Source organism: Wyeomyia smithii, chromosome 3 (assembly GCF_029784165.1).
Source record: "Wyeomyia smithii strain HCP4-BCI-WySm-NY-G18 chromosome 3, ASM2978416v1, whole genome shotgun sequence".
Lineage (NCBI taxonomy): Eukaryota > Metazoa > Arthropoda > Insecta > Diptera > Culicidae > Wyeomyia > Wyeomyia smithii.
Window position 1 is genome coordinate 220702361 of NC_073696.1, and position 14080 is coordinate 220716440.

A 14080-nucleotide genomic window follows, 5' to 3' on the forward strand; every position below is an offset into this window, starting at 1 on the left:
CCTAATTGTATTACTTGTGGCTCCCCCCTTACCATCCACCATATCATAACTGACTGTAGAGCTTTTGATACCGAACGATTTAACAACAACATTCCCAATATTTTGGAAGAAGCTTTGTCACTGCCTAACGAAAAAAACTTAATAAAATACCTTAAAGACACTGACCTTTATAAAAAGATATAGATATAAAGATATAGATATTAAGATTTTTTTATATAAAAAGATATAGATATTAAGATTTTTTGTGATAAACTAAAAATGTAAATTTGTGTAAGGAGGTGAATGACTCCTATGTTAAAACCTCAATAAAATCAATAATAATAATAATAATAATAAAGATATCATTACTCGCTTGGAGCCCGACCAGAATGTCGACTACTCTAACAGTAAAGTATTTTGGCTTGCATTCTTACTAGCAACCCAAATGGTTGAGGCCAGATGGTAATTGCAAAAGCAGAAAGTCCTACATAGTCCGCCGCGAATAAATTTTCAACAATCAACGTTCACTAGCCCAGAATGATTGAGTACGTCAAAGCCCTTCTTATCTTTTCAAAACACTAGCAACAGGTAGACGTGTGACGGACCAGCGCACCTGGTGATCCGCTTTTCCCCATTGATCCGCCCCGATGTTAAAAGCGAAGATTTCAGAAATTATCGGGCTAAGATACACTTGTAAAGTTTAAAGGGTAACCCAATCCATTAGAGCTTTCGCTTTTATAGAATGAAAAAGCCATAGAGTGGCTTAAGGACAAGCAAGAAAGAAAATAGAAGGTATGCTAGCGGTAAGTTATTCTTACTTAATAAATTATATTTCCTTTTAGAGGCAATTCCACACTGTCGTGTATCCGTGGGTACGGGAATCTTTGTGCTTTACTAACGCAAAGGAAGATATCACAAGTTCGCAGTAGGGGGGCCGTGGTGACAGCGGTGGAATCCGTCTCCTGTATCCGTGGGCCATCAACACTCGCCGTTCGTTCCCCCTTGCAACCGCCTGCATTCTTTCGGGGCTTCATCGTGGTCGTCCTCAATGATCGGGAATTCGTGCTCGTTGCCGACGCCTGTCGTTGCTTGTTTTCTAACGCTAATTCCAGCTAAGCAAGTGGTGCATACATTTTTTTGCCATTAATTCATTCAATTCTTTTGACGTGGGACTACGTCTTTCTTCACTATACTAAGGTACATTCTGGGAAAACTGGATTGAACATGTAACGTTTTTGGTTGGCGGAATGGAAGATTTTAGATGCTAATAGCGCTCAAACAACTGTTCCGATTTCAATAGTTAATATACCGTTGGAAAGCTAAAACATACAAGATTTGTATAACATGATAATTTCAGTTGCCATTTTCTTATACTCCGTGAAAATTGCGGAAAAGTTTGAAGGTCGGATATCCACATACATTTTTCATACGATTGGTATATTTCCCTAACGCAGACTTCAAAAACATAGACGAAATGATTTCACGCATTCAGTCATTGGCTAGCAATGCCAGCCAATTGGCATCGCATTCATCACCCAACGTAAACGACGAAGAAAGAAAGCAGAGATGCTTCCACGTGATAGGGTCTTCCCCCAATCACCCAAGTTCCCCACACTGAGTGACACTATAAAAGGACATTTCGTGTTGAGAGAAACTCATTCCCTGGTCGACCGTCAAAGCGAACAGTTCGGCTTCCCTTCGATCTGAGTTGGACCCCACCAGTGGTAATCTAATTCAGATATCGTTGTTGGAATACATCCCGAAACTGGACGTGATCGGCACTGGGGACCATTCGAAGCCGTTGGAAGGGACCATTGGAAGACTTGGAAGCCGTTTGGATGCTGCCGATAATAATTTGTGTAGGTATAGTGTGTCGTATACCAAGTGTGTGTGTGTCTGAGTAGCGTTGGTGAGTGTATGTGTGTGTGAGAAGCGTTAGCGTGTGTATGTGTGTGTGTATGTGTGTATGTGTGTGTTAGTGTGTGTGTGTGTGTTTATGTGTGTGTGTTTATGTGTGTGTGTATGTGTTTGTGTGAATGTGTGTGTGTGTTAATGTTTGTGTGTGTGTTAATGTTTGTGTGTGTGTTAATGTTTGTGTGTGTGTGTTAATGTTTGTGTGTGTGTTAATATTTGTGTGTGTGTTAATGTTTATGTGTGTGTGTGTGTCTGTGTGTGTGTGTTATTGTTTGTGTGTGTGTTGATGTTTGTGTGTGTGTTAATGTTTGTGTGTGTGTTAATGTCTGTGTGTGTGAGTGTGTGCTAATGTTTGTGTGTGTGAGAGTGTGTGTGTGAGTGACGTGTGTGAATGTGTGTGTGTGACGTGTGTGTGAATGTGTGTGTGTGACGTGTGTGTGACGTGTGTGTGAATGTGTGTGTGAGCGACGTGTGTGTATGTGAGTGGCGTGTATGTGTATGTGTGTAAGTGGCGTGTGTATGTAAGTGGCGTGTGTATGTAAGTGGTGTGTGTGTAAGTAGCGTGGGTATGTCTGAGGAGCGTGTGCTTGTGAGTAGTGTGTGTATATAGCGTGTGTGTATATAGCGCGTGTGTGTATAACATGTATGTGTGTGCAAAAATGCATTCATCCGAGGTAAATTTATTCATGACAGAATACTTTTCTAGGCAACAAGTTAATTATTTTTCCTATTAGTTTGTATGATATGGTATATGACAGGTGTATGTGTTTTTTGTGAAGTGCTCATGGAACGTTGTGTTTGATATTTGTACGTTTGGTGTGTGTTATATACTATGGCTATGACAGAATTAAATCTTTACACCCACAATAGTCCCACGTCGAGCCTACGTTTGTGCACTCAAGCACATACCCTTTAACTTTTTGGCGTAACTACTCTATTGCTCTCCCTGGGATTTCTGTAGCCCTCTCGAGACTTGAATTGTATGAGCAGGAATAGACTAAAAAGAAAACAAGCAAAGCTACAACCATCCATGTTTTTTCTTAAATATAGAGAAATTCTCTAAGAGAATTAGATACCCCCCCCCCCCCCCTCCTAGGATTTTTTCTTAGTTACGCCAATGCGTACGGGACTCTTGTGCTTTACTATCATCAAGGAAAATATCACAAGTTCCAAGATAAGGGGCTTCCCTACATCCTTGCAACAAACAATTTTGATCTGGAAGATAGACCATCAGCCTATATTCGCTTTTCACTATGGAACAGGACGAATACAAACTCAGTCTTATTACTACCTGCACCACTTTCATTGCGACTGCATATTTCCGATTTGAAACTGCAATTTGGCGAAATGAAAATCAATCAGTTCACAAGCATAATTTCGATAAAGGGACTTGGACGGCAACCTTCTCACGAACAAGTGTGAGGTGATTGACAGGTAGAAGCAGTACTACGATGAGCACCTTAATGGCGATGTAGCAGAGGACGACGACGGAGTGGTAGTAGATCTCGGTGTACGCACAGATGACGACAGAATTCCAGGCCCTGACCTCCAGGAGGTTAGAGAGGAGATCAACCGGCTGAAAAACAATAAAGTCGCTGGAACTGACCAACTCCCCAGCGAGCTGTTAAAACACGGTGGTGGATCACTGGCTGAGGCGCTACACTGGGTTATTACCATGATTTGGGAGGAGGAGGTAGGATGAAGGGTACAGTGTTTCCCATCTACAAAAAAGGCGACAAGTTGGATTGCTCCAACTCCAACCGCGCAATCACGTTGCTGAACGCCGCCTACAAGGTACTTTCTCAAACTCTGTGCCGCCGACTATCACCGTTTGCAAGGGAGTTCGTGGGGCACTACCCGCGCCACCACGGACCAAATATTCGCGGTACGGCAGGTCCTACAGAAGTGCCGTGAGTATAACTTGCCCACACATCATTTGTTCATCGATTTTAAATCGGCATACGACACAATCGTTCGAGATCAGCTATGGCAGATTATGCACGATTACGGTTTTCCGGATAAACTGACACGGTTGGTCAAGTCGACGATGGATTGGGTGATGTGCGTAGCTCGAGTTTCGAGGACACTCTCGAGTCTCTTCGAATCTCGAAGAGGGTTACGGCAAGGTGATGGATTATCGTGCTTGCTATTCAATATCGCTTTAAAGGGTGTGATACGTAGGGCTGTTATCGACACGAGTGGCACGATTTTCAGAAGGTCTGTTCAGCTCTCTGGCTACGTCGATGACATTGATATTGTAGCACGAACCCTTGAGAAGATGACGGAGACGTACATCAGACTAAAGGTTGAAGCCGGAAGAAAAGGACTGGCCATAAACGCATCGAAGACCAAGTACATGCGAGGAAGAGGTTCCAGAGAAGACAGTGTAAACCTCTCGCCACGAATTCATATTAGCGGTGATGAAATCGAGGTGGTAGACGAGTTCGTGTATCTGGGCTCACTGGTAACTGCTGACAACGACACCGGCAGAGAAATTCGTCGACGCCTTATGGCAGGAAATCGTGCCTACTTTGGACTTCGAAGGACGCTCCGCTCGAATAAAATCCGCCGCCGCAGGAAGTTAACGATCTACAAAATACGGATCAAACCGGTTGTCCTCTACGGCCACAAAACCTTGCTCGTGGAGGGTCACCGCGCCCTTGAGGTTTTCGAACGATAGGTGCTGCTTACCATCTGTGGTGGAGTGCAGATCGAAGATGGATCATGGCGGAGACGGATGAACCACGAGTTGCATCAGCTGCTGGGAGAAACACTCATCGTACAAACGGCGAAAATCGGGAGACTACGGTGGGCTGGGCATGTCGTTAGGATTTCGGACGACAACCCAGTGAAAATGGTTCATGATAACGACCCGACTGGAACGAGGCGACGGGGCGCGCATCGAGCAGGGTGGCTCGATCAAGTGGAAGACGACCTGCGGAGCCTAAGCAGACGACATGGCTGGCGAGCTGCAGCCATGGACCGAATTGAATGGAGACGACTTCTTCGAACAGCAAAGGACACTTCGGCCTGGAGCTGACTGGTAAGTAAGATAAATTAATCAAAAATATAGTTCCTTTTAACGATAGAAGAGATGGTATGCCATCGGAACAGTTTGGAAATTTATTGCCGGTAACCCAGATGAAAATGATCTGCGTTTAATTTACTCTTCAATCAATGACCTCATTGTAAACAACAACGGACAAATTAGAATTAACCGAGAAGTCCATTTGCAAATGAAAGAATTTATTTTTAAGACTAAAGATGCTATAACACTTTTCAACTCGAAATCATTAGATATACGGTTATGGACAATGCTTGCCCTACACCACCGATCTACAATATCAGCAACCCACGGTCTCTTCGCTGTTTCGCCATGTTGAAAGCGCCAGAAACCAACGCCACATTCTCTAGCGACAAAAGAGGACAGTCCTGCTGTCAGCAAAACAGACACGGCTTTTCTGATCCAGCAAGACGTCTTCCTTTTCATAAACTACCATAGAGTAGTAATATCGAACAGTGTTTAGCCCAGTAATTCTTATCGATATCTTGAAAAATTTCGCTTCTTCAAACTGCATCAACGGCTTGTTTTGCGACAAAAACATCCTTCTAAATCTATAAACATTGTTTTGCCAGAGCAAAAACATTTAATTTTTTTTTCTGGACTGAAAAAGTGCTGGAAGATGTCACAGATGAAATCGAGCAAGATTTAGTCTACGAAAGACAACACAGTAGAGACAAGGAAAGACTTAAATCTTATCAGACTAACCAACAACAGTTTACACTGGAAATTATTTGGAAGATTCAGCTTTTCTTTTTCCATCACCATACCATTTTTCCAGGACCCAATTCCATCGAACGTCTTCGTCAGTGGTTTTCTTCGGTAGTTTTTTTGCAACAATCTTATGCAAAAGGGGGCCGAAGAAAACCACTGACGAAGACGTTCGATACCCTATATGTTTTTTGTCATCGTTTCCAGTAGGAATTAAATACATCCGACATAGCAACAGTCGCCGCTATCGTCACCGTTACAAGGTGAACAGGGCACCGTCATCAATACTCATGGCCTGTCGATCGGACCTCAGTCAGGGTTTAGTATAAGAAATAAATCCAGTTTGTTTTAGAACGTTTAAGTGCCTCGAAAATAGCCACACTCGACATTACGAGAAAGGAAAAAAAACACTACCTGATCTCGGGAACAACTAATGAACATTAGACGGACATGTCTTGGACATAGACATTGTATTTGGTTATCCGAAAATTTGAGAATAACTGGGTTGAAAGAACTACCAGTAAACTCTATTATTATTGATGAGAAATTTTGGACGTAAATATACAAATAATTGAATATAACCACTATGATAGTCAGGGTCTTGCATAAATCATTAAACCAAGTATTCTAATAAATTTTGTGAAAATATGTTAAAAAAAGGAGAAAAAATGAAAATATATCCTGGAAAAATGCCTATTTAAAATGAAAATATTTACCACAATTCAGACTGCTTAAGACTTCACTTCCCGTCCGTTTATCAATCACTACGGTAAGCGCTGATGAGATACCATCTCAAATGCTTGAAATCTAGCACTCAGTTAACTTATTAACCTAAATAAATGACTAGTCTTGAATGAATAGTTGAACAGAAAATAACTAAACAACTCCTAACAACAGAACATCACACATAAATAGTACTACATTGCTGACAAATAGTATGAAATGGCAACTCGTGGGCTGATTTGACCACCGCAGAGGGCACTGATTGTCCTAACCTACAGATAAATTGATAAGCCTGCACCGGTTTTAACACTACCCTTCGGTAAACCGTACTTAACTTAGTTAAATTGACGCTTCAAATGTTCCATGCTTTAAGATCTGTTTTTCCTCAACAGCGATGCGGTTAGTGTCATGTAATGTTAAAAATGTTTCGGGAATGTCACGTTTCGCGGTTAAAAAGTGTGGGTGTTGACGCCATGGTAAAGGTTTCCAGCAACACATAATATTTGCTAGCACCATCTAAGCTTCCTATGAACTACTTACGGTCATCGAATTCGTCATCATCATAATCCTCCTCTCCATGCACGGACGTTTCATCTTCATCCAGCAGTTTCAGCTGTTGATATTCGCGCTGCAATTCGGCCAGTTCACGTCGCAATTTTTTCGCCCGCTTTTCCAGCTCTTTCTCGTCGCTAATGATCGCCCGCATCCGATCGCGTGTGGCTTGCGATTGGCTTTGGTCGATCACCCAACGGGTGTACATTTCCGACCAGAGGATAATGCTGAGCGGGGCCACCGATGGCCAGATTATCGATGCATTCGGAACATACATCGGGTTGAGCAGAGTATCGATGATCTCGGGCCGGTTAATGTAACTCCACAGGCTTGTCGTACGTTCCCGTACCCGCAGTTCGGTTCGCTCTCGGTCCGAATCTCCCAAAAATGTGCCATACTGGCTGCAATAACTGTGCTCGAATAGCATAATCAGGTAGCGCGAGTCAAACTCGAAACTACAGGGAAACTGGTTGTACAATTGAAAGACACAGTCAAGAAACAGAACAAACGTTGCGCTAGAAGTTTTGTGCCGCTGCGCCGACGGCGTGTAGCACGAGTGTTTGTGACGAGTCGAGAAGGGATAGCCCCCTTGAAGCCACTCCCGTTCGATTAAGGCCTGCAGTCTGAAAGAATGAAATTAACAACAGTTTGAATTATTATCCTAATAATTTTACATGTTTTTGAACATTAAATTATCCAAAATTATTATCTCAAGTTATTCAAATCTTTATTATACGACTAAAAGAGTTATTCTGCCATTCAAAGTTCGGTACGTGTCTTGTCTCTCACATGCAAATCACACGCAAAACTAAAGCATCCTTTTTTTTATTCACGCGAATTATTATTAAAACATAAACACCAATGCGTATAATAACTTCAATAGATTGAAATTAGTGCCAAAATCACTTCTCTTTTTAAGATAAAACCATTTTATGTATATAATTCGTTTTTGATCACTTCAAATTGACGTAAAACTTGTTGTAAAAACGCGTTAATATGGTTTTTTTGGACGGGTTTTTATTTCAGATTCACAAAATTTTGGCTGCCATTTTGTAATAAATTTTTCGAATGTTTCACCAACTCGAAGATGATTATGAATTCTTTCCACTATTTTCACTCGATCAGATTTGGTATAAAACTACTGCGTGATCTGTTACTCACCCTTTTATTGTCCGACAGTCAGGATTTAGAATAATCTGCGCCACCGAAGTCACGATCAGCGGAGTGTCGAGTCCCTTTCCACCGTGTACCGCAACGGGTACCGTTTCCAGTGCAAGGCACTGCGCCACAACGCAGGATACATTAATCGCATTCAGCACGAAACTTAACCAGCTGGAATTTTCCAGCCTGGTCAGCCAGCGATCCGTGCTGGCAGTGACATCGTTGCACGCCTCCATTAATTTCACAAAACTATCTAATAGTGCCGAAACCGAACTCAGAGCACCGATCGGTCGACTGAAAACCCTCCACTGCGGATAGTGCGGTTCGATTTCAGTGTTGGTGTTTTTACTCTTGCCCCACGTGTCAAAGATGCAACCCTTCTTGCCACCCGGTTCGACCGCGGCGTTCAGAATGGCTTCATCCGCACGGCACCGTTTCACTCCCGGACCAGACAGGGGTTGAGAGCATCGAAACAAAACAGCACCGTTCGTATGCTTATATGCCAACAGCGGAAACCGACCGCCATCGCGAAACGCTGCTGACTGGATAATCTGCTCGTCCGATATCGACTTTTGCACTACCAGCCGAGACCCGTACGATGGACACACACGAAAGTCTTGATTTACAGTTGTCAATCGCCAATCATCCGTTGCTAGCAGTTTGGCAAACTCGGTCTCCACTGAGTACTCCGTGTGACCATCCTGTATAACGTTGTACATCGGAATAAAAAAGAATGGATAAAGCTTTTTTGTTTCCTCCAGATTCGATAGCTGTTCGATCGAGTTGGACACGTTGAAGTACTCTTGAGGAGAGCCGATTTTCAGCTGAATAATTCGCAAATCTTTGCACTTAAGGATAATAGTGCCTCCCTCCAGAACGTTGTTAATAATGCATGGTTTCCGTTCGACAATATCAACATTCTGATGTAAAAGCTGGAAAACAACAACAAAGAAAAGAGTATAAGTACTGACTGCTCTCCCTATAAAAAAATGTTACAAAAGAAATCTGCAGAAATTTGAGAACAAAGAATTCAACACAAAAGATTCGATTCTATTATTCTGAACCGGCACTCCGAATATTGTTTTCCAATCAAACATATGCTAGCAACTGGTGGCAGTATATTTTGTACTCACCCACAGCTCTCGTGCACCTTCCCGACGAGTGCTCAGTATTAAATGATGACCGGTAACGCAAAGCGTTCCGTCGATTTGTTCTCGCTTTAGCTGTTCATACAACAACACACCATCCAGTTTGGGCGTTCGTATCATTTCGACGAATTCCATTGTGGTATAGTATGCTTAGCCTTGCACTTTTGATGTACCTACGTGTGCACTTCTTTCTAGCACACGAATAGCTAATCAGCAAAGTTACAACATTGTTGCCGCTCGATAGCCTGTCGCAGTTTTTTCGTCTACAAGTTGGAGTGAATGAACCATAGCAAATTAGTTAATTTGATTATTCTACAAGTTTTTTACCATACTTTCAGCCATTTTGACATATCGAGAAGTATCAGGCTGAATTGGATGGATTTTTTGCATATATCATGTATTAAGGGTCGCCACTTACTTGATTTTACGTAGATATCGCACTAGGACGGCTCTTATTAAAATCAACACTTGAAGACAAATTTAAAACGATACAAACGAGATTTTGTTAAACTTCGCCAGACACGACGTCATCACTTTGCTTGCCTCAGCACTGAACGATACAAATTGAATGCGAAATGCCACTAAGCAAACAACAAACTTGCATTTTGGATACTGACGTTTTCATAAAGATACCGGAGTTGTTAACTGAGCAGAAATGAAATACTTTCCTTCTTAAAATTGCCACATAGAACTGTAATCCATCGACGCCCACAGCTGCTAAATAATAAATTATGCTGGGCTGATTATTATCATGAAACGTACGTGAATTACACTGCAGAATGCAATTTGACGATACACTAAGTGTATCATGCAATCGTTTTGGTTGTGTGAGTGATTTGTTTTTGTTCATATTTTTGACAGCCGGCTGCGAGCGAGGGCAGTGCCAATGGAATTTAACATACTGTGTAATTTGGTAATATGAGCATGATTAAGTGAAACTCATTTCCAACCCGATATTTAATATTTGCTAATATTAATAAATCAAAGTGTAAAAGCTGTATTAAACTCTTTGACCAAGCGTCAAATATTTGCACTTTTTGACATATAGAAATTTGGTCAAAGATAATTGTTTGTCACTCTCAAATTTTTTAATGTGGCAAACACGGGAAAACAACAATCATGATGTCAAATAAATTTGACCATTATGTCAAAAGGTCATATATTTGTCCATTGGTCAAAGAGTGTAATACAGGCTTAAAACAACGAACTCTGAATTTTCCAGTTGGTGTTCAATATGGGCAAAATCTGATTAATGGAGTAAAGTGAAAATTAGCGGTTGCGAATTGAACATTGACCATCATCGTCTTTGAAGAAAGTGTTCTTATAGTGTTGCAATCAATATCACTTTTTAAAATACCTAAACTTATGTTTATATCGAAACATGTGTTACTAAAGCGATGCATTGAAAATTGAAAATATAGCAAAAATATATTATAAAATTGAATAACATGTTTCTACAAAGTTGTTTTATTAGGCAATGTTGCTCACATAATTAAAATTGGAAAATTAAAGGGTATGTGCTTGAGTGCACATACGTAGGCTTGCCGTGGGACTATGGTGGGTGTAAAGATTCAATTCTGCCATAGCCATAGTATATAACACACACCAAACGTACAAATACCATACACAATAATCCATGAACATTAAAAAAAAAACACATTCACCTGTCGTAAACCACAGCATACAAATACCAATACCCATATGAACTGCCCATAAATGCATAACAGTCCCATGTGATTTCTGATCACTTTTTTCTTAAACCTCAAAAACTTCTTCACATACCCGGTGATCTCAAAAAATCGCAAGAAAAAGCTTTTTGTTGCTAAATTGATTAGAAAAATATAAATTTTGGTCAGTCCCATGTTACAAATAAACGCAAAACAAGCTCAGTGCTAAAAATAACTACCATAAAATTATGGTAGGGATACCATCCGTCCTGATTTAGCAGGACATGTCCTGATTTTGAGATCCTATTTGAGCGTCCTGATTTGTTTTTCATATTCTGACATTTGTCCTGATTTTGATAGTAAATTTTTTTAGCGTAACTTCTACGATTTCAGTTGTGTTCCGAAACAAACGAACAAATTTTATAGAGAAAACTTCTCAATAGACATCTAGTAATTGTGAAGTGACGAGACAGTTCCTCGTTTCGAAGAAAAATACGTCCCGCGAAACGTGTCACATGCCTTTGAAATGCCCCTTGGTTTCGAAAAAATTGCACCATCCGATGTCTATTTTTTCACTGCGACAGTGTGACAGCCTCTTAGACAATCGTTCTACTCAATTATCTGCCTCTTCACATAAATAACAGTTAAATCCATGAAGTGTAGATCCAATAAAAGGCAAATCATTGGTACAAACATTACGCTGTCGAAACTTGACCTTTTTGTTCATTAGATACAGATTTTGCGGACAACTATTAGCATACAGACATACAGAATAATTGTGGGGCTAGCTTTCTGATTTTATTATAACAGTCTCTCCTAGGGTGGGTTGTGAAGCTATTACAACTGGCTTGTTAGGCCAGCATCTTGCCATGAGGAGGTCTTAGGTTTAGATCAAATTTGTGCCGAAAAAGATGGCGTCCTGATTTCTACCTCCGACCAGATGATATCCCTATCACAGAAATACCAATTGAAGTACTAATGGGATAAATAATCAACTTGTTGCCTATATAAGTTTTCTGTCAAAAATATATTTACCTTGTGTGTTTATGATAATTGCAAAACTGTGAATGTATTAACACACGCTATACAAACAAACACACACACGCTATACAAACAAACACACACACACTATACACACACACATACACGTTACTTACACATATACACACACGTGATTCACACATCTACACACACACGTTACTCACACATACACACACACGTTACTTACTCATATATACACACGTTACTTACTCATATATACACACGTTACTTACACATATACACACACGTTACTTACACATACACACACGTTACTTACACATATACACACACACGTTACTTACACATACACACAGCGTCGTCGCCTCAGGAACTCCAAATTTTTCGAATCAGGGTCCCTTACCACCAATGAATTTGCTACCAACTTCTGGGTGACCAAGTGTCCCTAATAAATTTGTACTTGCTCAGGATGTAACCACCACTGAAATCTTGTGGGCCATGGAAACCGTGTACATCTTCGTACCATAGCGCGGGGGACAATGTCAAGCTTTTGTTGAAAAATGTTTTTCAAACAACTTATTCAATTTACTAACGGATTGCTGGTGGTGAGCTCGTCGTGGGCTTCGATGAGACTCAGAATAAAATTGTTCAGAGCCAAAAATGGACATTGGAGTACGTTTTTGGAACCGTAGTGAAAACCAGGTTGAAGTAGATATGTTGGTTCGGAATTTTTGTCATCGACGCACGCAACCAACCTTATGAATAGCGTAAAGTTATGCTTTTCAAAAAACGCTCCACTTTTGAAGAAAGAAAAGTTATCCAGTGCTCCATGGCATGACCCAGCAATTAACTGGAAAATTTTTAAGCAGTTCACAGCCGAAATCCAAGAACCCACATCAAACTGATCGTATGAATGTTTTAGAATAGGAAGCTGCGGATTTCACGTGTTCCTGGTTCGTAATTTCTTTAGAAAGGGCTGCGAGAAACATTGTGGGATGTCGATTGCTCAGGTGAGCAGCAGAAGACCAGAAAATCACCGTTTGTCTCACAGGTAAGTATAAGCATTAAATCAGGTAAGTCTAACCGCAACACTTTCTTCCTTTCTGAATAACGCAGTATCCAGGTAAGTAAATCCGTCTATTTCACTTAATTCACTTAGCGTTACTGTATTAACTAAATTTAACTACAACTACTATATAATAACTGTAATTTTGTGATTTGTGATTGGACTGCTTGCTGCCCATGAATCGCACGAATGAAATGAATAGAGACCGCACTGACTGTTGTCGTTGTTTATATATCCCCGATATTCAATTCTCCAAGTGCAACCATTTTCCGAAATTGAACTCCCTAGAAATAGCTTTCCCTGAAAATGCGTTTCCAACATTTTTTGACTTGCGATTTCGATAAACAATGATGGCGGAATTCATTGTCATGGATGAACCAAAATTCGCCTTTTTAGTGACTTTGGCCGATACGTTTTTCTTATACTAATCGATGACCGACCTTTAGGTAGGCACTACGTATTTTTTCTTAAATCTCTACGATTTTTCTTTGATTTTAAAATTGAGTTGTTTAGCTATTCACAGATTTCTGATTTTATATATATCAGCTAGAAGAGTGTAATACCATCTGAAAGAGCTGCTTTTTCTAAGCAAAACGTTTTTCAAAAATTTTCCTTCGTTGTCATTCAATTTTTAAATCCCGAATTATTCAATTTTAAAATCGAAGTCGCTACAATGACAGTTCGCTCATATACCAATTGTCATTGTAGCGATTTAGAGCGATTCTCAATTCTTCATTTAAAAATCGAAGAACAATGATATAAAATTTAAAAAACCAATCACGTTTTGCTCAGAAAAGTTTCAATAAATGCTTAAAAAATCACAGGAAGGTTGTATGCAAAGCCACGACCGCAAGGTTGAAGTAGAATACTTTTACAAGAAAGATAACCCGGCTTCATGCGTGTCAGTCATTTTTTCTAGTATATAAACGTTGACCGTTCAATGGCAGTATTGTAATTTCTTTTTGTTTGATATTTTGAATGAAGTTCATTGAATATTTATAAATTTTGCGCAAATGAGAAGTTGAGGTGTTGCCGAATTGTAATATGCACATTTAATACGACATCAATAAACGGGAACGGAACAAAGGCTACGGTTATG

At 40.4% G+C, this 14080-nt stretch overlaps 1 protein-coding gene across 2 annotated transcripts in view; it reads right to left on the reverse strand.

Moving 5' to 3' along the window:
• Positions 1-9834, reverse strand: part of LOC129727563 (myotubularin-related protein 9) — a 95138-nt gene extending 85304 nt beyond the window's left edge. For both annotated transcript variants that reach the window (XM_055685500.1, XM_055685501.1), the window contains exons 1-4: positions 9668-9834; positions 9235-9512; positions 8102-9033; positions 6929-7563 (exon numbers count right to left, since the gene is read on the reverse strand). In XM_055685500.1, the coding sequence (XP_055541475.1) occupies positions 6929-7563; positions 8102-9033; positions 9235-9384 (1717 nt within the window). In that variant the 5' untranslated portion in view covers positions 9385-9512; positions 9668-9834. The remainder of the gene's footprint in view (positions 1-6928; positions 7564-8101; positions 9034-9234; positions 9513-9667) is intronic.
• Between the last annotated feature and the right edge of the window lie 4246 nt (positions 9835-14080).